Source organism: Haemorhous mexicanus, chromosome Z (genome assembly GCF_027477595.1).
Source record: "Haemorhous mexicanus isolate bHaeMex1 chromosome Z, bHaeMex1.pri, whole genome shotgun sequence".
NCBI classification, from domain to species: Eukaryota; Metazoa; Chordata; class Aves; order Passeriformes; family Fringillidae; genus Haemorhous; species Haemorhous mexicanus.
The window spans coordinates 41,397,005-41,421,202 of NC_082381.1; the positions used below are offsets into that span (position 1 = coordinate 41,397,005).

The window sequence follows — 24,198 nt, forward strand, 5'->3', positions numbered from 1 at the left end:
TCACATGGACCAATGTTTATTATATACTGTAGACATATGTCAGGCTGTGGTTTAGTCTAATAATACAAGTTTTAAGTGTCTTTATTATTAAACATAAGGGCAAGTCAGGAAGAAAGATTTTTAAGCTTTTTTGCAGGAAGCTCTAGGAAATAAAATTGTAAGTAACTTCTAATTTTCATGGTCTTGATTTAGAAGGTGTCTGTAACAACAGCAAAATTCTGCGTGCACTTGTGAACATAAGAGTATAAATAAATTAGATTAGCAATATCATCTGTGAAGAAAAACCTTCTGCCTTTTAGACTTCCCTATCTACATGGCATACTTTTAAAATGAGCTCATTTTTTTGGAGATACTGTAGTAGGCTTCCAGTAACATTTTCTTCTCATCCCACGTTTTTAATCTGTGCAGCTCTTGGCGACCTTCAGGGGATCTATCCACTCTTCCCAAAACTTCACTTCCACTTTGATTCCACTCTGGTGTAGTTGGCCTCCACAGCTCTCTCCCATCTCAGTCTTCTATAATGCATTGAAACTGGCTGACTTGTCCAGTGAGGCAGACCGTGTGTCTCAGGTGAATAGGTAACGTTTCCCCTAGAGTCTGTCATCTTGGCTACAGCCCACGGGGCTGAGAACACTGTGGGCTATGAATTCCTCCCTTTCCTTCCTCTACAAGGACTGACAACTTGAAGGGTTGGATTATCAACCACCAGATATTTAAAGAAGGCATAAGCGACCTGGGTTCAAGGTCATTCTAAAAACACAGAGCCCCCTTACAGCAGGGTCTGCTGCATGCTGTCAGTGCTGTCACTGCAGGCACACCTGAAGTAATACACCACTCAGCAGGAAAGTGGGGCAGCAGGATCTGGCATTGTGTTAAGGAAAAGAAGTTGTGTTTATCTAAATACTCAACTCATCCTGGGTCTGTGGAGGGCTGAGCTGCATAGGCAGGTATCTAGCCCAGGGGATGGGTGAGCCTGGGAGGCAGGACATAAGGCTATCAGATCCCATTCCCAGAGGCAGATAGGGCTTTCTCTGTGTGCTAGACCTATGGAGGTCAGCTCCTTGGTTCAGGGGATATTAATATTTTTTCTAAAGAATATCAAGTCATCTTTTGTGACCTTGTTTCCAGGGATTTTAGGTTCACTACCAGCCATATGTCATGGACAAAACACCTTCAGTATCATAAGCTCCTATGGAAAAGCCATTGTCCCTCCCATAATAAATGGAAGTCAAAGACAAGGAAATCAATGTAAAAATCCAGTGCAGGAAGACTGTAATTGTGGGGCAGAGAGATGCCCAGGAGTGAGGTTATCAGAAAATCCAGGTGTCCCCAGTAAAAGTCCACATAACACTAGGCCCTGCCTGCAAGAAGACTGGTTTCATACAGAGATTAGAGTTCCTCCATGGAGCAAACTCACCAGCATAGAGTGATGCCAGGGCCTAAAAGCTAAAAATGAGGAGAGAAAGCTCACAACATTTCCCAGCCAAGCAGGACTCACACCTTGTGTTCTCAAGAACTTTCTACAGGAACCAAACTGGAGAAGCAACTCTACTCTCCTACAATCTGTTTCCTTGTCCCAGCCTGCATCACATGGGATGATGTCCTCCAGCTTTCAGAGCCTTCACAGACCTAACACTCACCTGGAGACAGTGTCTTGATCAGTAACAATGTTAAAAACACACTCTCCTGGCAGGATAGACACTGAAGGCATCATGCCCTCTAAGAGAAATTTTTTTCCTGACCAATTCAGAAGCTTTAGGTAATGAGGGAGTGTTCTTGGTTCATTATGTCTGGAGATTTTACTTGTAGGCAAAGATCTCATTCAAACCTCCATCAGAAAATGTATAAAAGCCCTGCTAGGTCTTTTGCATCATGTCAGTTCCTGACATAATGTCATGACAGGACAACTGATATTTCCAGTCATGACACCACAACTGATATTTCTTCTGCACCCCCAGCTGTAATCCTGAACTGCACAGGATGGGATGGGCTAAATGGGGAGAAATACAGAAGAGGATTAAACTCCTCTGACACCTTCCATTCCATTATAAATCTGACTCCAAATGGTCCCATAACTACAGCCTTGCTTATTGGGGCAGATGAACTCCTGTGACCACACTTCTCCCTCTGGTCCATTTCTAACTGACAGTTAATACTGATGACCTTCTGCAAAATGTGAGGGAAATGATGACAAACTCTCTTTTTGTTAGCTCTCTTCTTCCTCTTCGCTAACAACCTCCTCCAGGTCCTGAGGTCCCTGCTCCGCTCTCTCTTTCACATAGGCTGCCTTGATCTGCTCAAGTTCACACAGCTCTGCCTCCAGCTCTTCTCTGTGCATTGACCGGCGGTTCCTCAGCAGTTTCATGGGGAAGGGGTTTAAGTCATTGAAGGCAATGTTCATCAGCTTCCTACGATAGAAAGGACAGCTGTGGTCAACTTACTTACTGGTAAACAAGTACCACACATGGTAGCAGATACACCAAGAGCATTCCAGGGTATTAAAGAGTAGAGCCACAGACTTTAGCTCTCTGAGCTAAGAAGTCACCAAACAGCTGAGTCTTAAAGGAATTTTTTCCTACACAAACACCAACCCAAGCAGTACTTCACACACACATACACCATCCCACCTTTTAAGGTATCAGTGTGCAGCCATCATTTAGGAGACAATGGATCAGATGCCAATTCTGATGGCCTGTCAGGGAGGAATGTTCCTGATGTAGAGCTTTTCTGATCACAGAAATCTTCATCTCAGAGACACGTTGCCATTCAAGGTCATGGGTTGCGCTGTGTTCCCAAACACCCCAACTACAGCTGAGAGAAATCCAGCAATCACTAGCATGAGTATCAGCTGCTACAAGAAGACTGACCCAGACTTTGTGGCTTGCTCTGCTGTAGCATGCCTTTGCTTGAGCCAAAAAGATTTTAAGTAATGCCATGAAGGGAAAGACAAAGAGATAAACGGATCCATGTCCCACAGACCTATCAATGCATTTGTGTCTCTCTTAATAAACTAGTCACAACTCCTGTTAAGCTGACCCAACAGGCAAGCAAGCGCAAATACAGAATGGAAGCTTGTCTGCAACTCAGTCCTACCTGCCATCCGTGATCATCCTCGTGAAAAAGCGTAGGTACTGGTAGATCTCCACACTGTCATGAATTCTTAGGATTTCCTCCTCATTGTATTTAAAAATCGCAAGAGCATAGCGGAAAATGACCTGGAAGGTTAAAAGGTATTTGAGTGGATAAAGTTTTAAGTAACTTTAGGTCCAGGCCATCCTGGAATGAAAGATGGTGTTGGGCACATAGCACTGCAGTACAGACTAGATACAGGGTTACTCCTGCTCTCAATAGTATGTACTAGGGCGGGCCTAAAGGAGTACAGAGCTAATCTCAAGAGAATGACCATCTGTTAGCTTAATTGCAGCCCCAGAGAATACCAGGCTCCACAAAAGAACCCCACAGGGATTTCACAAGTGTTCTGCAGTTCTCCCTATGCACAGGGAAAATGCAGGACTCACATTTTCAGATACTGTCTATCTTATGCTCCCTTTACTTGTAATACTCTTCGTTGTGTCACAGAGTAGGAGACAGTATGGCCTATCAGAGAGATGTTTTGCAGCACAACTATCTCTAAAAAGTACCAAGTGCACAGAATCAGAGACTAGGTCTGCCTACTAGCAGAGTAGAAGTACATAGAAAACAGGCTTGGAGACATCAAGGCATGCCACCAAACAGGCAGAATAGTCCAAGCAGTTTCAGCCTCATGTATCTTTGATATATGTGTATGCCCATCATCCTGTCACTATGCCACAGAGGTGGCACAGATGGGAGGAAGGCCTAGACTGAGAGTTGCACCTTAGTTCCCTCATACAAGAAGGCATCCCACACTCGCAGGAGGATGTCGCTGACCAAGCTGTCCACAAAGGCCACCAGAAACCAGTTGAAGGTGATAAGTGAGACATCAATCCGATACTGTTCAAAATGAGCCATGAGGCGAGGCAGCTTCTCAGACAGGAAGTCTTTGAAGACTCTCTGATCTACCTAAAATTGACAAAAAAGAAAACAATGAAGTCAAGAGCAATCCTGCTATTAGAGGAAAGGAGCGGTGCAACAGGTCAATGGCCCTTGCATGCCAGGGTCATCACTGGTGCTGCCTTCTAGTGAACCACACCTAGGAGGAGCAGAGCATCCTTTGTCTCCCAACCCTTCAAACTCACTGAGCAGCGTACTTGTATGCGGCATCCAGAGCAAGGCATGGAGCTGAAACAAGGCCAAGATATAAGCCGAGAAATATACATTCTTCTCACACAAAGAATCATATTCCTTCCCAATCTCAAAGTCAAGAGGGAAAATCTGACACATCTTCCTGCATTGGTCTTACTGGGATTTTTTGTGATAACATGAGCATCTGATTGAATGACAGGCATTAAAACCTACCAAGGTCTGAATGACTCTACATGGCCCAACAGACTGAACACTTGATTACTTCTGACTTTGCAAGTGGAACCTGATCTTCTCACTTAAGCTTCTCTCTGTAGTATGAGTACTGTCTGTGCTTTGCTTCTGGTTGCATGAGCCAAAACACAGAAATGCAGTCAGTGAGATCCTTGATCCAGGGTTGTAAAGGTTTCATGTCAGCAGAGCCATGCTTTCTGGAGGGCAAGTGCTAAAGAGTAGGATCATGTTCATGGCTTCCCTCTGCCATATCATATTATTGCCCCATCTGTATCAGCCCACTTAGCTGTGCCAAAAGGGTACAAATCATACAGGTAATATGCTTTGTCTTCAAAATTTGCAATTTTAAGTTTTCCAGCCAAGTCACTTTATCAAGCCAACCGGCAAAGCATCACCTTAGATGTTCCTCTTTACATGGGTCTTGCCTAGACTTTCAGATACCAATCATGAGGTCAGAAATTCTTTCTAAAGAGGACTTTCAGCTGACAGTGTTTTCTCACCAAATGTAGGCGAGCCTCTTCAGTCTGTCATTATTTCCCTGTCAGTCTCTACTTGTGCAGTATTGAGTGCTCTCTATTAAATCCCATAGCTAACACAACCTCCTCTGAAGAGACATTTTGCTATCTTCAAAGTGATATAACTTTGAAGGCCAGCCTGTAAGTTGGCCTCTCCACCACCACACCACTGTCCCAGTAAATGTCAGTCAACAAATTCAGTGGTATCAGTAACTCTCAGCTGACTCTCAGTGGTATCACTGACTCTTGAAGCCTCCTCTATTGTGGGCCCAATAGATAAAAACAAAACTTTTTTTCTCTGAAAGGATCACACACAACAGAGACACCAAGTAAGGCTTACCAGACCAGGCACTGATGTGTGTGGGTGGTATGGGCACACAATTACAATTCCATTGAATTATATGAGAGTTAGCTTATCTCTGTCTGCCTGGGAGGACATAGTATATCTGACACAAGACACACTGAAAACCTTGAAATCCAGGGATTTTAAAGTCAGGTGGGTAAGCTATCTGCAGCACAATTGATATCAAAAGGCCAGAATCTTTTCTGATGTGCAGAGAGCCCCATAGTGAGAACTAACACCATGCTTATGAACTGAGGCAAATACAGTGAATATAAAAATCTCAGCATTTTCATCCACATGTACATGGCACTCCAAAGATAGAGTGCAGCTTTCAAAACTGAAGGGCTGCAAAATGGTGTCTTCCTCATATTCAGGCTATGCATACCAGAATTTGCTGTTTCACCTCTATTAAAATTTCTTTAAAATAAGTAACTGTGCAATCAATGGGGCACTTTCCTTCTGCCTAAATTAATTTCATTTAATTACGCAGGAGTGGTACCTCACTTCCTAGAGCTGGTGACCACTTTTGCTGCTCTGTGTGGGTGTAACAATTTTGTACTCTCAAGTCTCCAATACCTCTGCAATGGAAGGAATTGTAAGGCGGTATCACTATCCTGTGAGAAATCAAACATACAGCAGGTTGACTACTCACTTTTAAATCTTTACTTCATATCACTGTATGAGAGTCCAAGCAGAAGTGAGGGTGCTCAGCTCACCTGTGATGTTATTAGTGTTTCACTGTAGTAGTCTGCTGGCATTAGATTCTCCACAATATAAACTAGACACCAGAAAGCACTTTCCTCATCTTCTAGGACCAGAAGAGCAACAGCTGCCAATCTGTGATGGACAAGACATGATAAGAGAATTCAGTACTGCAGGAGGAGTCATCAACACAGGAATTGAAGAATACAAGAGGTCTTTTTGCATGTTTCTAGCTCCACTGGCATCCAAAATATCAAATGTGGCAGGAAAGCGAGACAGAGGCAAGTGATCTGTTTCTGAAGGAACAAGAGGGATGTGATCTTCTTTCCCATGTGGCTCTCTCAGAACATATGGAACTGATGTGACAAAGCCAGGTTTCCCAGCTAATGGAATGTTGTGTAGATCTGCTGAAGTTAGTAGTGTGCTGATTTGGGCTATTTCAATACAAGAAAGAGGTCACACAGAGGTACTTCATTTTATGTGATATACTTCATCTCTCCATACATTCTTTTACAGCCCTGACCTCCTTCAGCTGTGACTTACTGCCTTTTAGACAGACTAGAAAGATGACACCTTATATTAAGGGCTCTCTGGAGGAAAACTTCTATCCTCTTTCTGAAGACCATCCAAAGATTTATTAGGAATAAATAGCTTACACAGACTTCCCTCATGTGAAAAGGTCCAACTAGAAATTCCCTTCTTACAGCTAAAGCCTACTGCCTTTTCTACTTGGCAGCACAATTCTACAAAATTTAGGTTCATCTTTCCTATAGCCTTCTTTTGGAAGTGAAAGAAACTTGTATATTCTCTGAATCTTCTCTTTTCCAGACAGAACAACCATGGTTTCCTCAGTCCTTCTTAGTGTCATTTGCTGCGACTCCCTTGCATGTTAACACTTCCCAACATTTCCTCCAACTGTTCCCAGCAAAAAAGGGAATCACCAGGGTGGTGTTCTGCTTTACTACTTTACATTACTACTTAAAAATTCAGCCCCAGCCTTGAGGTGTTATTCTGGGACTGCTTCACTCTTCCTCCTATAGCTGTTCTTTCCCATTCTGTAACTATAGAGATGCCATGCAAGTGCATCCTGCTGCTTTTTGGATCCCAGTAACAACACTAGATGAAAAATAAGTCACCAAATGCAGAATTCTACAATTAAATACCTACAGCTAGGACAGAACTGTAGAGAGGCAAGAGCTTGAGGCTGCTTGAATCTCAGAGTAGAGTATGTGTCTATACCTTTTCAGTACCATCTCATGAAGAAGCAGCATACCTGTTCAATCCCTGGCAGTATCCAATGGCAGGATTGTGCCAAGAGAATGCCAGTAACACCCTCCGGAGCCTGGGGATGAGCTGGGAGGTGGGAGAGGAGAAATGCTTGTTGTTGGTCAGCGTGCGGGGCAGGTCAAGCTCAATCTGCCGGCAGGCCGGGTGCTCGGTGCTCCCGCTCTGCTCCAGCAGCCGCTGGTAGTGGCCAGGCACTGGGCTGCAATGCCGGCCAACCATCCACCTCCACACCCGCTGCCGATGCTCCACGGGGATGCCACTTCGGATCAAACTCTTCAGCTCTGCAGAGGGGTTCAGCTCTCCAATGCTGTTCCATCTGTCACGGAGGGGTTTCTCCACTATTTCCTGGCTCCGTAGTTTGTTGGACTTTATCTCAAGGGCTTGAATTTTGGCCAGGAGTTTCCAGTCCTCAATTTCATAGTCAGGTACAGTCATAAACCCATACTCATCATACTCACTGGAGGGACACAAGGCAGTGTTTAGTTCAAATGACAGTGCTGGTACCTGTGTCAAGGACACTTACTCTTTGGGATCATCCCAGCTACAGCCTGATGCCAGGCTCACGTCACTCGTACCAGAGCACCAGAGCACAAGTACTTGTGGGTGGGCACCCCTTTCCCCCCTCTCTTTCCAGGCTGCACTCAGATCTGAGAAATGCTCCTTAGGCCTCAACTTCACTTTGTTGTGCTGTCACTTAGTATTAAATCTGAGTTTTTCTGATACCCTTGCTAGGGATTTTTTTAATGTGATCTCAAACACTCATTTGTAACAGTACTCCTTCACTTCTCTGCATGTGACTGCCTACCTCAGAGTCTTAAAAACAAAGGAGAACCTGCAATACTGGCATACATACACCAACTCAAGTGTAACTTTGCTCTGAGCTGCAGACCAACCTCAGCAGACCCCTCACTAGTCCCCAAAGAAATATTGAGCTCACCCTGTATACCTTCTCCCTACCCCATCCCTGTGCAGAGACAGCTCCGTAGGAGAGATCTGGAAAGGCTTTGGGGCATGAGATCAAAGAACAGAGATCCACAGTCCCTTTGGATGTCTCCTTGTACACAATGCAAATCTCTTACTGATCAGAACACACCAAGAGTACAGAACACACAAATAGTACAGCCTGTCAAGGTTTGTGCACCATCTGTCCACAAGGTGGGAAACTTGTAAGGTATCATCATATTCTTGACAAAGAGACCCAGGGGGTCTCATCTTGTGGATGCCAGCCTGGTCAAGGAGAGAGAAACAGCAATTGTTTCTCACAGTGGCTTGTGAGAATTTTAGGGAGTTGTAGGAATGTGGTAACTTGTTAGTATAAACAAACAATCTGCAGGTGGTGTTTTTCCACTTTGTTTTCCTGTTCTTCTCAAGAACAGTGTGTGAGAAAAATGTTTTTTATTAACAAGTTAATCAAGTAAAATGTATGGTATCAGTGTATATAAACTGAAAAATCCTTAGTAATAAAGCTTCTTTTTCTCCTCTTGCAGTTGGGTCTTTCATTTGTTCTTGTGTCATTCTTGGCTCAAGGGTGACATCATCTCCAAAGCTACGTGGAGAACCTGTGAGACTGACCAAACAGATAAAATGGGAACTCCTACAGAACAGGGGTCCTCACTGCACAGGAAGGCTTAGATACAAATGTAGGCCCTGGTACTGAATGCTGTTAGATGTATCTTGCGTGCATACTTCCCTTTGCAGACAAGCTTCTACAAAGCTGTGAATATCCCCATGCTCTCAACTCTTACCTTACAGGGTTCAAGTTAAAACCTTCTTCTGCTTCTTCCTTCACATCCCACTGGAGAGCTTCCTGGATGAGGTTCTTCACCAATTCAGCATGCGAGTTGGGCAGGCCAGGCACAGCCTCCTGCAGCTTTCTCAAGACTGTCAGGTATTTGCTCTCCATCTGGCAGTTTCTTGCTTGCAGGCAGGCACACTGATGGGGAATAAGAAGGAAAGAGCTCTCTCGGTAGTCATCCTTCCTGTATTGCCACTGCTCTCTACTGGCCTGGTCTGCACATAAGTGAAGACTTCTGCAGAGCAAAGCCCCAGGAAACACATATAGTAATTTTCCACAATCAGTGGAATTGCAGCCATGAATGAATCATCATGGTCTATGAACAAGTACAAGCTGCAGTAGCTAGCATGCAACAGAAGTTGCTTATTGAGTGGGAGACCTACTACATCATCACCTACTTAAACTACTGCATTGCATCAGTAGATGGCCACACCCCACCAGCTCAACTAAGGACATAGTCAAAGAGCCAGCTCTGCATCTGAGTTCTCTGCTGTCTTTTCCCCTCATCGTCAAACAAGTTCTCTACACCACATTGAGCTGTATCCTGATAAAACATACCACTCCAGAGACTGAGCTGTGAGTATAGCATTTTCAGGATACATGGTAGCACCACAGACTAGGTGACCATATGCCCCTCAGCATCCCCAGTCCCATGGCACTGATACACATCATTTCTCATGCACAGGAAGCCAAACTGAGATCAAACAGCAGGGCAGTACCTGGCCACCACCTTAGTCCTGCTCACAGAAAGCAAAAAAAATTAATAAGGATTATTAATGCACTCCACAAGTGGGGAACTGAGGCCACATAGGTGAAAAGACTCACCCAGTGTCTCATTGGAAGCTCAGTGAAGACTCCTATTCAGTGGTATGCAGAAGTTGAAAACAAGAACAAAACAGAGAGAATTAGGTTGCATACAGACGGGACAGAAAGGAGCATGGTTTCTTTCATACTACCGCTTTAGTGAGCATTTTACCTCACAATGAGCATGCTGGGCTCATGTGACTACTTCCTTTTTGAAGGTTATGGCAGTGTCAGGATGAGAGGGCAGTAAGTTTGGAGGAAGGGAGGGTTTCAGAGAACTAGAAAGCAAACAGATGTAAGAATGGCAATAACAGTCCAGAAGCAGCTCTTTGCCCTGTCCCACAAGTCATGACTGTGAAGACATACCTGTAGTGGTGCACTCCCCCATCTACATCCTCCCACATTACAATCTCAGAAATGCTTGTTAGGCCTCAGTCTTGATGATCAGCACTTGGGCTAAGCTCTTGTCCTTCTCAGAAATATTATCTGCTCCCAGGAATTGGTGCTAATGAGTTTTGGTTTTTAACAAGCACCATTGGAAACTTATTTTTCTTGCAAACTCAAGTGGAGGAACATTTTGTCATCAAATTTTCAGAAGTTACCAATTTGCAGGATGGCAAAATTACTATGACTAAAGGCAATTCTCTTGTAAACCTACAAACAGTGGTCCCAAGTGAGACCCTTTGAACTCTCCTGGACCACAGTGGACTGTGACCAGCAACCTCCCTCTGAGTGGGGCCTCTCAGAGTCAGAGAACTCTCAGATTTGCTATACTTGGAGCACCACTGCCATCAATGATGACAAAGCCTGGGCCAATACCGCCACTCCTTGAGGCTCAACCCTTTGCCCGCTGAGAAGACGCAGACATCTCACACGAGCACTTCACTGAGCTCGAGGGAGAATTTTCACAGGTACCTTGTACATACTCTAGGTCTGTGTGAATCTGCTACAGAAAATGTACCTGGAATCTTAGAGTCTCAAGTATTTTAGGTTAGTAAGTAAGTTAGGCCTATTAGTGAGTTACTGCTGTGATTGCAGTAAATTCCATAGAATCTATTGTAAATTGCTTAAATTCAGCCATTGTTTGAGTGCTGTTAAGTGCATTAAAATCTTTAGGCCCAAACTATTGTTCAAGTCCAGAGTTAAGTTTTGCAGAGGAGTCCACACTGAATCTTGTGGCTCGATGGGAGGGCCTCCCTTATTCCTTTTATGCTAAAGCTTTCCCATCCTTACCCTTTTTGATCCCCAGCTTCCACATAGATTTTTAATTGATTTTTAGTTTCAGATTGACTGATTATAGGTTAGTACTACTTTATCTCTGTGTGCTTTAACCAGCTAGTAAGTAGTAGAGTGAACTTGGGAATGAGCTTTGCCATGCTTTCACTTCAATATTGAACCTGCTGTGCCTACCCTTTGCCAATGATTCTTTAAGCAACCTAAGACACTCATTCACAACAATACCAGGGAAGTAAATCCTCAGCAAACCCACAAAACAAATGCTGGCATACAGCTCTAGCTTTGAGAGTGGTTCAGGACCAGAAAATAGGATTAGACAAGTCCGAGAGTAACCAGGTTTTCACACTTACACAGCCAGAAATAAAAATACAACTTAGGAAAACATAGGAACTCTGATCTAACTGCAGCACTTCAAGCAGGCTGCCACCTAGCAGCGCTGCCAAGTCCAGCAAAGAAACCATGACTAGATGGAGCCAGGACTCCATCTGTCAGCTCTCAGGAAACTTTCCTGATTGCCTACACAGGGTTGCTTTTTTATTTGCATAGCTGAAATGCAGAAATTTGGGTTAACTTTCAGCACCTTTAAGACTGATCGTCACAGGTATTTTACTTCTGTTGAAGAATTAAAATTATCATGTCTAATTTGGGAACAACACAAAGCAATAAAGAGGTCACACTAAAAAAAACACAAGAAAGCTTATTCCTTGTGGATCACAACCTATTCTGGTGCCACAGAATAGAAACTTTGAAAATAAATTAGTAACAGTTTGAAACCTTGAAAATAAATTAGTGACAGTAACAAGGAAAAAAAAAGGGTCACTCGGCCTTACCTTCATCAGAAGAGCTTTTTCATTCTCAGCAACACTTGTCCAGAGTCGAGTAACCTGGTGGATCTCAGAATTGAGAAACTGGTTCTGGGTTTTGTATGCATCAATATCATCCTGCCATGAAGCAAAACAGTTACACAAGGAGAGATCTTGAGGGGCTTAAAATCCCTCCCATTTCAGGGACATCAGATTAAGTTAATGATAATAAAATATCTCAAAAATTCTGTGTTCTGAGGAGCAGAGAGCACTCCTCAGTACAAACATTACCTACAAAGGAAATCAAGGCACGATGTTGTCTTGCATCAACAAGATGCCTGAAAATGCCAAATGTATATATATGTGTGTGTGTGTGTGTGTGTGTGTATATATATATATATATATGTATGTATGTATGTATGTATGTATGTATGTACTTAAAAACACTGGAGAGATCCAGATCATATAAAGCCGGGGATTCACTTCAGATTAAGAATATATGTGATTTGCTTGATTGATTGGTTTAATTTTGGTTGGTTTCTTTTTTTTTTTTTTTTAAATATGAAACAAATCTCAGCCCCATGGCAGGCAGGAAAAATGAACACTCTCCACAGAAAGTGTCTCTTTTGGCAATTCTCCACCTCACACTAACCCATAATTACAGCTGTGCACATACAACAGCCGTCATCTGAAAGAACCAGGATGTATTGGGAAACTGCAAGACAGAAACACAGAGCAACAAAGTAAGTGAAGGCAGCAAGTCAGGCTGCAGCTGTGAAACAAAAGAAAGAAAATAAAGTGGCAGGCACTGAATGATGACAGGAAGTCAAACAAAACAGGCTCTAAACTGAAGCTGAGACTGACTCAGATGCTTTTTAGGACCCTATTGGCATCAGGTGAGCCCCTTCCAGTGTTCCTCTCATTTGGAGAGGGATGGAGCAACCAGCAGAAGCATATTCTGTGCTTACTGCAGAGAACATCCTCCCTCTGAACCTGAGGGCATAAAAATGGACCCAAAAGACCTGTGCCATCTCACACACCTTCAGATGCTCAATCTCCTCCTGCTGCTTATACAATGTCTCTACAGTGATAGTGTTGGCTTCTTGCAGGGGGTCAGAGAGCTCTCGAGCCATCTGTTCTGTCAAGGTCATGATGACTTCTTGTTTGGCATGGTTCTTCTCCATCAGAAGCTGCACATGTTCCTTGAGCTCCTGGATATGGCTGTCTCTCAAAGTCAGTATCTGCTCCAGTTCCTTCTTTTCTTGTTCAAGAGCTTCCAGTCGACTTGTCAGATCTGCAATGTGTCTCACTTTGTGGCGCACCAGCTCCAGCCTGTCCTTGTCTTCTGCTGCAGTGAGATACATGCTAGATACTCGCTTCTCCTGCTGGGCTGCCTCCAGAGCTTTGTGGAGAAGTTTGACCAGTTCCTGGAAAGGGAATGCAAAATCATTACATCACTGTGCTGTCTAGGGCAATGGCATTATGGACAGCACAGACCCAACAGTGAAATATCTTGAAATTGAGTCCTTTCAGAAGGAGAAAAAAATGCAGAAATCTTGAATCCACAGTGACACCACTGTGAGATGTTCCGCTCTCAGAGCTGGGCCTGGAAGGTCCCTGTGGCAATTCACAGACAACTTGACATGGATTGGTAGCAGAAAAGCTGCTGCCCACACTGTTTGAACTCTGGCTTTCCTACAGTCATTCTTGGAGGCCCAGCAGAGAACATGGAGATCTGGTCAGCAGTGTGGTAAAATGGGAGGGAAATAATGCAGTCTGCAACTACCTGTGCTACCAGAAGGCAACTGCAGTATCCATTTTAACCTTCCTTCTGACAGAGTCCTCCCTCACTCTATCCTGCATGAAGGCATGAAATCTTGCCCCACAACACTCTGTTGATTCAGGCTCTCTCATCTCAGACACTTAAGAAAGCAAATCAAGCACACAACTGACTGCCCCAACATGGGACTTGGCTCTCCTGCCTCTTCTGCTGAAGAGCTACCATCATCATTAGCAGAGAACCTGGCATTGCTCCATGCTTTGAAGAACAGTTTCATTCATGAGACAGCCCTTGCAGTGACCCATGCCCTGATTTCTTACAGTTAAATCACAACATAAATGTAAAATAAATGAAGCCACAGGGGCTAGCTTCTTAGCCGGATAGTTGGTCCCTCGTAGGGTAAGCACAACAGGCTAGCAGTCTCAAGGCCGGATACCTCAGCCCTATGGAGGCTGGGGTGCCCTAGGCCAAACTGCAGCTCAGCCGTGGCCCCTAGCAAACTTAATGATTGTCAGCTCTCAGTGAAAATCAGCTCTTTTATGATTTCAGCTCTTAGCTTGCTCGTAGGGGCTGTGGCTGGCCGTGGCTCCTGGAAGGCAGATGAAGAGAGAGAGAGAAGGCAGCCAAGTGTTCCACGATGGTTTATTCTGAGGGTCTCGTGGAGGGTCTTGAAGCTGGCTCTTCTAAAGAAATGGGCCAAGACAGCCTCTTTTATAGGGTTAGGGAGGATTGAAAACTGACCAATTGTAAGGGTTAGGGAAACTAGCCTATGGGGTCACAGAGAGATAAGCAGGCCTGGAGGACCAGAGTGAGGACTCCTGGTTCAATTCCTATGACTCAGCAAATACCTATCTCTAAACATCCCTCCACAGAGCCGTAGCCGGCCCTGCGTCTGCTACACATAAAGGTGGGTCACTGTTCAAAAAGAATGACCTGCTGTTAACACCATGACTCTACCTGGCAGTTCTCACTAGTGTCACAGTACCTATTCAGGACTAAACTTAGAGAGCAACAGAGATGCAGAAGCAAGATAACAGCGGAGTACACTTGGATTTGTTTTACCTCCCTCTTACATCTACTGCACTTCCTAAAACAGCTGAAGGTCTTCTTTTGTGCTGGGCACACTTAGGCACACAAAGGGTGGTAACACTAGGAGCTTCAACTGGTCTCCAGTAACTGTCTGCTGAGCACTTCTCAGTGCTTCTACCACACCAATGTGTAAGGGAGTCCTTGTGACCATCTTCAGGGCCCTGACCCTTAGAAACAGCAGTCTCCTCACCACACTCACCTTCTGTGACTTGACTTCCTCTGTGAGCGTCAGAATCTGTTGCTGAAGGACACTCACTTTATCCACTGAGTTCCTCTCTCTCGACAATTCTTCAGAGCCTGGGAAGCCACTGTTCATCCACCTGGCCTTCCTAATCCAATTCAGCCTGGGCCCCATCCTCCCATCTTCCAGCGTCCCTTCCTTAACTGAGAGGAGACAGATTTAATTAGACAGAATTGCTTTTCTACTATGGACTCTCAAATCTTGCTATGGGGACTCAACAGTTCCGCAGAGAAGGATGACATACAGGACATGGAAAACTGACCCACAGGATTGGCGCCAAAACAGACACTGATATGCCCACAATAAACAAAGTTGTGATGGTTTACCCACCTTCCACCCTGGTTAACAGGTTAATCTGGCCCACAGCAAATGGAAGTTACCACCTCGGAAAGGTATGCATGCAGTAGAGCTGCCACACTTAGCTTATGAGTGTGCAGCAATTATACTTTTACCTGAAAGAAATAAATCTGGTGGATTTTATTTGTTTGGGGGTTGGTTTTCTTTTGGTCTTTTTTTTTGGGCTTCTGCAGAAGGTTCCAGAGGTAGACGATAGAGACAGATGGAGTCTGAAGCAGAGCCAAAAGAGTCAGTCTTGTGGCAACAAGACAGGAAGAGACTTGAGGCAATGTAACAGAGTTTTCATATCCCTTGAAAACTTGCCGCCATCTCATTTCCATTCCTGCAAATCCCTGCTAGAAAGCATCCCAGTCAGCTCACACAGCTCAGTAACAATCACCTGCACCTTCTGCCTCTTGCTCCTCATCCACATTCTCAGGATGCTCTTGGAAGTCATCAAAGCTAAAGACATTCCCATTGCTCCCCCAGAGCTGCTTGGTGCCACAAATATTGTGGACAGTGTTTCTGAAACAAGAAGAGATCAAGACAGCCTAGTGAACAGAAGCCATGGTCACTGCAGCCAGCCAGTGCATATTCAAACTATTCAATTCCTTACCTCCCCTTACTTCTCATCCCTCCTCCCAAAACTTATCTCCTTCATGTGCTGAGAAAATTAACTCTATAGAATTGGTGGATTTGAGGAGAGCAAGGTTGTAACCAGTGTAAACCAGGAAGATGTCATGGAATCAGTACAGCACATCAATGTCAAATCACAATCTTTCCCCATGTGCTTGAGCCCTATACATAAACACATCAGATCAAAGAGAGAATCAAAGGTAACAGTAAACCAATCACATCCTTCCCTCTCCCCCTCACTTCCTTCATCTATCCCTATCCTTAGTTCACTGCAGAAATCCCCAGGTGCCAAGAAAGGCTGCCAAGAGAAGCTCAGTTACCTATAACACAGCCAAAACTGGGACAAATGATCACATTTGAAGTAGTCACAGGTCCTGTGCTCTGGAACATTTAATAAATAACCTTGCCAAAAGTTATTTACAAAGTCATAAACTAAAATGTAGTAAAGAGTTGCAGGAACAAAACTGCAGTCAGACCCAGGAAGAGTTTGTTACAACTGCTTCTATCAGATATTGCCAGAAGCACTAAGAGATGTCTTGATAAAATTATGGGGAACTACAAAGGTAAACATAGTTTGTGCAAAACCTGTACTAGAAAGCATGCATACAAGTCTTTTTCTTCTCCTCCTGTGCTCTTTCAGATAAGACAAAAAACAAGTCTCTTGTTTTGAGATCTATAAAAGACTCAGTGTTTGCTGCTTTCCTAACTGTAAAAGAAGCTGCCATTTAGATACTATTATCCTTTTGCCTTGCTACTGTAAGGCTCCAGAGCAGAAGAGCAGACACTGCTGGCCTTGGTGTGCAAGACTAGCAGACCCTCAGTTCCTGTAGTCTGCAATTACTACACATTCAATGCAATTTTCCTACTTTTCCCTATCTAATGCTGCACTGTTTTCTTCATGAGTCTATAGCAGCTCAGGGATCCGCTCATGAAGACCCAGCCTGACAGTGATAGAGCCTGGAGAAACGTTTACTGAACAAGGGGAGCAATGCAACTTGAAGATGGAAAGAGACAACTGTTACTCAAGCTCACACCTGAATAAAAGCACGGCACGGGAGCAGGGGCCAAAGACATGTTTGTGTTATTTTTAATCAACATGAGTAGGAAAGAATGCATAGCCTGAAAAATAGAACAGCTGACTTTGAGGAACTACAAATGTACAAGCAGTTTGTGTAAAACCTATACCAGAAAGTATGCACACAGGTCTTTTCCTTCTCCTGCTGTGCTGTCCATCAGCTAAAAGAAAACAAGTCTCTTGTTTTGAGATCTATGAAAGACTCAGTGTATGCTGCTTTCCTAACAGTAAATGAAGCTGCTAACATGAAACTCTGGTCTTAGGGGATCTTTCTTCATATAAGCATCAGATTGTAGTTGCAGCAGTGGTGGTAAAAAAAGTACAGGCAACTTCCACACCAACAATATTTGGCAGGTGCCTGGCCGCCTACCACACCTACGGCCACTTACTCATTTTTGATTATGTATAAATAAGTGACTAGGAAACACAGAGATACTGATGAGGTTGTCTTTGTGAAACTGTAACTGCCCAAGACCAGTAACTTTTAACCTGATGGGGCTATCCATTGCAACAGCGGACAGAAGCAGGCAGTAGGAATACTAACACCCTTGAAACTCAGCAAGCAAGAGCAAGTTGCGCAGTCAGGCTACGTGACAGCCTCAAGCTCCTTTTCCCTGGAGTTCCTGCTTTGGAGAATACACTACACTCAAAATCCTTTGAAACTACTGGAAAGAGCTAATGGGCTTTTATGACTACCTACTCTGTAGGTACCTCTGAGTACAGCTGAACCTGATCATGTGCTCTTCCAAGAGTGCTGTGCGGATGCATCACACTAGGCATAAAAAGCACTGACTGCACTGAAGAAAGCTTAACCAAGTCCTAGGTCTGCTACCAGGATCTTTGCTAAGAGAACTAGATTATGGGAAATGCATCAGAACAGGGGGATGTGAAAGACCCACCTGCAGGAACTTTACATTGGCCTGGACTAGCTTCCAAAAAGGTGCTTCACAGTTCTCCCACCTAGGCAAGAGTTTCATTTCACACAACACATGATAGGCAAAGAAGGCACACAGTGGCAGGCCAGCATGTTAACTGCCCTGCAGTTCTCTTCATGCACTTACTGTATCTCTGTCCAAGGGTGCTTAAGGGAGATGTTCTGCAAAGCAGTAGATGTTTGGGGTGCAGGCAAAGATGCCGCCTTTAAACCAACTGCTTCTGTTGGTGTTTTCACGAGAGGCAGAAAGTCTTCATTGTCAACTACATCTACAAATGTAAAAACAAAACAGGACACAAAAGCAAATGATCAAGACAGAACTCCATTGGACTTTGGGTCCTTCATGTAACCTGACAGCCACAACAGCTTCCTACCTACAGGTATACATTACATGTTCAAGTGGTCAAGGACAGTGGGGTAGGCATCCTTAATTTTAGAGAAAATGAACAAACAGAATGATCTACTCAAGGACAATCAAGTGATTTCAACCATATATATGAGCATGACTAACCTCAAACAATCAAACTTTAACTGCCCAAAGGTACAAGGAAGGAGAATTTTGCGGTTCTCTTCCCACATTCCAAACCACATTTGACAATTTTAATGTGCAGATAACACTCTGCAAGCACAGTTTGTTACCAAATTTTTGCCTGCTCTAGCAAGATGCCAGAACCTTTCAAAGCAGACACTCACTAGGGAGGGGATTATTTGTTTTAAACAAAATGTGCATCTAGTCATTACTGGACAGGTGGATACCCTGGTTGTTGCCTCCCCTGATCCACTGACCTGCTACTACCACTTCTAGAAATGAACATCTTCAGCCCCCTGCTGGAAAAAAACCTTACTTGCTCTAATTTCAGAGGCCTTACAAGAGTGATATATCAAATGTGTACTTTTCACATGTGTGAGGAAAATCAAGATGATCACAAGACACCTGAAAATCTCTAAACATATGCTGTGGATTAGGAGGCAGCTTTCTCACTTTTATACATAATAAGGCAGAAGTGTCAAACATTGGCCAAGTACTGATAGCTGGCACCCACATTTAAAAGCCTGGTCAAAACTTCTACCCACTTCCAGATGAGGAACACCATTCATTGCCAGGGGGCTGAAAGCAAAAGAAAGACTAACGTGTGCAACACCTACTTGTTCTTCCAGCCAGAGGTTCATCCACAAGCTGGGAGCTGCCCACAGGAAATCTGCTCTGAGTGTTGCAAAATTCCCAACGTCTCATTTGCAGCTGCTGTAGCCAGTACATCATTGCCTGCTTGCTGATTGCCTAACAAAACAGGAAAGGGAGGGGGATCATCTCATCAACACAAGACACAGCCTCAGGAGATGACCACCACTTTCCTGCACAAGCAAGCAGGAATAAAGGTCAGCTGTATCAGGCCTATGCTGTATCTGTATCCTCTGGTCCTAATACTAATTTGGGAGGACAGAGGAAATCTTTAGTATGGCCCTAAGGGGTAGAATCTCAGTGGACCACTGACCTGATTTTAAATGTGGTTTGGTTTATTATGGTCCAAGACTAAGCAGAAATATGCCAATTGTTTTAGACAGGAAGCATCCCCAGAGCTTTTTAACAATTACTTACACAGAAATAAAAGTCTAGCAAAGAATCTTCCTGGAACAACCATTTTAGAGAGAGGAGTCTGTTCTGTAAATTACATATGGATTGCAGGACTCATCAATTACTTTAATTTGGCACACAGTTCAGCTTTTATTCCTACTATTAAACAACAGCCATCTCACAGGTAAAGAGTTGCCAAAACAATGCAAGTAATTTAGGTCCAAGTGGTAGCAATCCAAGCTATGAAGACTCAAATGAAACTCAAGCTAAAAGATACCTTAGTACAAATATGTCTGTCCTGACTGAGAATTTTTCATTACCTTCAAAGTAAAAGCTCTGCTTGGCGTTCTGATCTCAAAAACTCCTTCCCCATTCTCCATTTTGCAGTCAAAGCTGGCGCTGGAGAGATCAATAGACCCCAAAGGATTAATGTCCTGGGCAGTTCTGTAGTATAGTAAACGACATTTGTTTTCATCATAAAAGAACCAGCGAGACTTCCAGGTCTTGATTGGCCCCTTGATGCCCAGTTTATTTAAATAACCACAGAGTTTTTTCCTGGATGTTTCTGTGCTGGTTTTCAGCGGTACATTTTCCAGTTCTCCAGGAGAAGGAAGCTTTTCTTTCTCTCTTGCTGAGGTTCCATTGCTGCTGTTAGTATCTGGATCTGACTCCACTAAATTGTCTGGAGCAGCAAGCATACATGCTCTGCTTTCTGGTCCTTTCTTCATCTCTTTAAGGAAGTAGATTGAAACAGGAAATTCTCTAGGTAAATAAGCCGATCCCAATTATACCATCACTGTAAAAAAAGAAGGAATAAGTTCAGATCTACCATATGATAAAAAAATACTTCCTAGCTTTCAAACTACCCAGCCAAGGTCTCCAACTCTACTTTTGGTCATTGCTCTCTGCCCTCCTCTGCTCAGATGACCTCTAATACCTGTTTTCTCCCTTTTTCATTCCTAAATTAGGCGGGACTAGGAGCCAAGAAACAGTACCATAATCTCTTGTGGGAAAAATAAGTACAGCCTATGAGCATACCAAATCAATAGCAATAACCAGGGTATTCGGTACTTAATGTTAAGGAACAGCTGCAGAAAACATGGCAAGATAACAAGCTCTGCGGATAGGCACATAGTCAGGTCAAGGAATTGCAGGTAAGTGTGTCCTGGTACTTGCACTGAATGTTCAACTAATATTTTAAACCATGGCATCTGGAGAAAATAAAGCATTATGCAGCATCCTTATGAATAATTTGTGTCAGCTGACTATAGTTGGTATAATGCCTGCATGTTATGTGTTAGTTCTTCATCCAGTAGGATGGATTCATATGATGGATTATGCACCAGAGAAAGTAATTCTGCAGTCATTGTAAAAGAGACTTGGTTGCCTTAGTGAACAAAGTAACCACCTGAGTCCCAGAAGTGTAAAAGAAAAAGATCTTTCTAAATCTCAAGTTCAGCTTATCTCTCAGATATAAAAGCTGTAGCCAGCTACACAGGCCCACATTCAGGTAAATTTTTCCTTATGCAAGGATGGCAATTTTACCATGTCTCCAAGCACTTTTTCAATTGCTTAACCATATGACAGGTGTGATTTTTTGCTCAGAATGGCAGAGACCCACAGCTCCTGTATAAAGAAAGCTAACAACACTCCAGAAAAGTATCTATAAATAGCTTCTTGCATTTTTGAAACTTCAGTTCCAGACACTAACATAGCTGGAGCAAATAAATCGCTGCAGTGTTAAGTTAGTGTGACTCCAACTGCAGACACAAAACTATTCAACACAATATCCAGCTGTATGGCAACATGTCAATGAGATAACACAATGGAACACACTGAGATGTTTCCCAAGCTGATCTTTTTCCTCTGCTCTTAGGAACAACTTGTCCTCATGATTGAGAGAAGGTTTATGCATTTGAGCTAAGCCCCAACATGTTTATTGCTGCCCCCTCCTGTTCCCGCCTTATCTTTACAGACAACTATCAATAATGTTTGCTCTTTGTGAAAAGCTACTTAAATTCTTTTAATTTACTTCCATGACACTGTGGATCATGGTTATGAATACATTCACAAACACCAACAACAAGCACTCTTTGAGAAGGTGTTGTCTCAACTACACTTCTGAAACACAGAAAAAAACTTCATTTCCAAACTAATTTTGCTTGTCACAAAGGAAATATCATCAGGAGGAACAAACACTTTCAACTTTCCCAAACAGACCCTGGGGCTTTTATGTTAATACCCGTATAAGTATCTTCTGTACCCTCAGCAGATTCCATCACACTTCTACTTCTTTCCAGTATATGGTCCATGGATCCACACCATGAACAGGACCAAGCAAGCCTTTTAGGTAATTTAATTTAGGTTATTTAATAAGCATTACATTATACGGAATCATGTCAGAGCTGCATTCAAAGACCTCTAGATAAGACCTCACCTCCTTAAGGGAAGTAATGAGAAGCTCCTGGAAGTCACCGTCTCCTGGCATAGAGCTATTGCTGCAAGCACCACCAAGCAGGTACCCACAGCCTCCAACAAATCCAACAGCTACAGAAAAGCAGCGTGTCTGAGATTTTCTTCGGTCCAGTCGGGGAGCTGTCTGAAATATATTTAGCCGAAAGCTGCCCTGATACTGACTCACCAATGAAAACGGATCAGGGTGGACCCTGCAAAAACCTTTCCGGAGCTGCTGGTGCCATCAGCGTAAGGCAGCCCCCATCGCCACTCCCCGTGCCTCCCGCAGCGCCGCAGAAGCGCCTCCCAGCCCAGCTGCACCGCGCGGGCTACGGGCGACGGCGGCCGGAGGCTGGCACGGTGCTGGCCTGAGCCTGGCACCGCTTGTACCAGTGCCCGGCTGGGGCGGGGGGGCATCCGAGCCGCTCGCCGCTCGGGGATTTTGGGAGGGGGGGCGGAGTGGCGGCGCCGCAACCCGCAGCCGCCGCCGGGAATACCTGCGGTGGCCGCCGCCCCGCGCTTCCTGCCGGGCCGGTCTGCGGCGGTGCCGGCGGGGCGGGGCCCCGGCGGTCCCGGGACAGCGGCTGGGACGCGATGGCGGAGCTGGAGAGCCGCGGGGCGGGGGCCGTCAGCTGCAGCTGCGGGAAAAATAACAGCAATAATATCGGGCATTTCAGACGGGTTTCGAGAAGAAAATGATTCATCAGGGTGATGCGACCTACGGCAAGCAAGCAAAGAGGGACAGCTCGTGGGCTAGACGGGACCAGAAGTGCCGTCTGCCATGGGGGCACTTCTCTCCAGAGCTGCAAAACCACCGGGTGGTGGATGCAGACGGTGCGAAAGGCACGGCTGTGCAGTCAGCTGGGGCAACTCAGCTCAGTCAAGCACATTTCACAGGGTAAGAACAGTGATAAACTGGTGAGCTGGGACACTGGAGGCTGATAGTATCAAGCTGTGCCAAAGGAAAAAGCCTCTGGAAAAGATACTGCAAGGAATAGGGGTGTCAGACCACCCTAATGTAGGTCCTACACCCCAGTGTAGGTCCTGGTGGCTCAGAGGACGAGACACAGCACAGCCAGGTGCGTGTGCTCTCTGACAAACTACCTTTCCTCCCACCAGTGCAGCCACTGCTGGGCTTGGCCTGGGAAAGCACTTCTTATCATAAAAATAAGGAGTCTGGATGGCTTTAATTTTCCTCGTGTGCAGTGGTACCTGTGCCTTTTCTATTGGTCTCAAAAAAGCCCTCTCTGAGTTTCAAAAGTGTTACTGAGTCTTTTCATTGACTTTAGCCAAGTTTAGTACCAGAACAGCAAAAAGCAAACCTTTCCAGGTGTGGACCATCTTTCCACTGGCCTAAACTGCCAAACTGTAGAGCACATAAAGCTGATTACAGCATGCAAAATTTACAGATTGCCACAGACAAAACCAGTTTGTCTCAAATTTGTCTTTTCTTGGTATTTGGCCAATAGACTGGGTTATAGAATCACACAGAATCACAAAATTGTTTGAGTTGGAAGGGATTTCTGGAGACCATCTAGTCCAACCCTCCCCGACAAGGCAGGATCACCTAGAGTAGAATGCATTGAGGTAGGATTTTAATATCTCTGGAGAGGGAAACTCAACAACCTTCCTGGCCAGCCTGTTCTGTGCTCTGCCGACTTCAACATAAAGAAGTTCTTCCTCGTGCCGAGGTGAAAGTTTTTGTGTTTTAGTTTATGGCCATTGCTTCTCATCCTGTCACTGGGCACCACTGAAAAGAATCTGGCATCATCTTGTCACCTGCCTTTGAAGTATTTGGATGCATTGATGAGATTCCCTCTCAGTCTTTTCTGGACTGAACAGGCCCAGATCCCACAGTCTCTCATCATAAGAGAGAAGCTCCAGGCCCCAAATCATGTTTGTCTCCACTGGACCTTCTCCAATAGTTCCATGTCTTTCTTAAACATCATCAAAACTGACTGACTTAGTCTAGCTCCACTGGGAAAAGGGGGAAGTGTGAAGAGTATAACTGATTGCATGAAGTTCTTCTTTCCCCTGAAGGCTGAACTACCTTCTCCCCCTCAGCCAGGCCTGGAGGGAGGTGGCAGAGTGTGACAGAAGCAGTGGCATCAGGACAGCACTAACCTACATGAGGACTGGC

The 24,198-nt window shown here is 44.4% G+C and overlaps 1 protein-coding gene across 4 annotated transcripts; it reads right to left on the reverse strand.

The window, feature by feature from the left end:
* Positions 1–65: 65 nt before the first annotated feature.
* Positions 66–22,583, reverse strand: TBC1D2 (TBC1 domain family member 2). 4 transcript variants are annotated; one of them, XM_059873417.1, is made up of 15 exons: positions 22,042–22,583; positions 19,925–20,400; positions 19,178–19,310; positions 18,159–18,300; positions 15,787–15,911; positions 15,009–15,193; positions 12,981–13,367; positions 11,968–12,078; positions 9,048–9,235; positions 7,289–7,759; positions 6,030–6,150; positions 3,856–4,041; positions 3,094–3,215; positions 2,628–2,811; positions 2,201–2,408 (listed from the first exon to the last, which is right to left on the reverse strand). In XM_059873417.1, the coding sequence occupies exons 2-14, from the start codon at positions 20,330–20,332 to the stop codon at positions 2,631–2,633; spliced, it is 2,760 nt and encodes a 919-aa protein (XP_059729400.1). In that variant the 5' UTR covers positions 20,333–20,400; positions 22,042–22,583; the 3' UTR covers positions 2,201–2,408; positions 2,628–2,630. The 4 variants fall into 4 exon arrangements, with proteins under 4 accessions (XP_059729397.1, XP_059729398.1, XP_059729396.1 ...); XM_059873414.1 differs by lacking the exon at positions 2,628–2,811 and having other exon boundaries at positions 66–2,408; positions 22,246–22,581; XM_059873415.1 differs by lacking the exon at positions 2,628–2,811 and having other exon boundaries at positions 66–2,408; positions 15,793–15,911; positions 22,042–22,581.
* Between the last annotated feature and the right edge of the window lie 1,615 nt (positions 22,584–24,198).

Bases quoted from the DNA above. Each gene is read 5' to 3' on its own strand.
- TBC1D2 (XM_059873414.1), bottom strand. From the start codon at position 20,332: ATGAAGAAAGGACCAGAAAGCAGAGCATGTATGCTTGCTGCTCCAGAC. The intron at 15,194-15,786 runs GTGATTGTTACT...GTCTCCTCTCAG, and splicing joins GCAAGAGGCAGAAGGTGCAG to TTAAGGAAGGGACGCTGGAA. The intron at 6,151-7,288 runs GTATGCTGCTTC...TGTCCATCACAG, and splicing joins TACTGCCAGGGATTGAACAG to ATTGGCAGCTGTTGCTCTTC.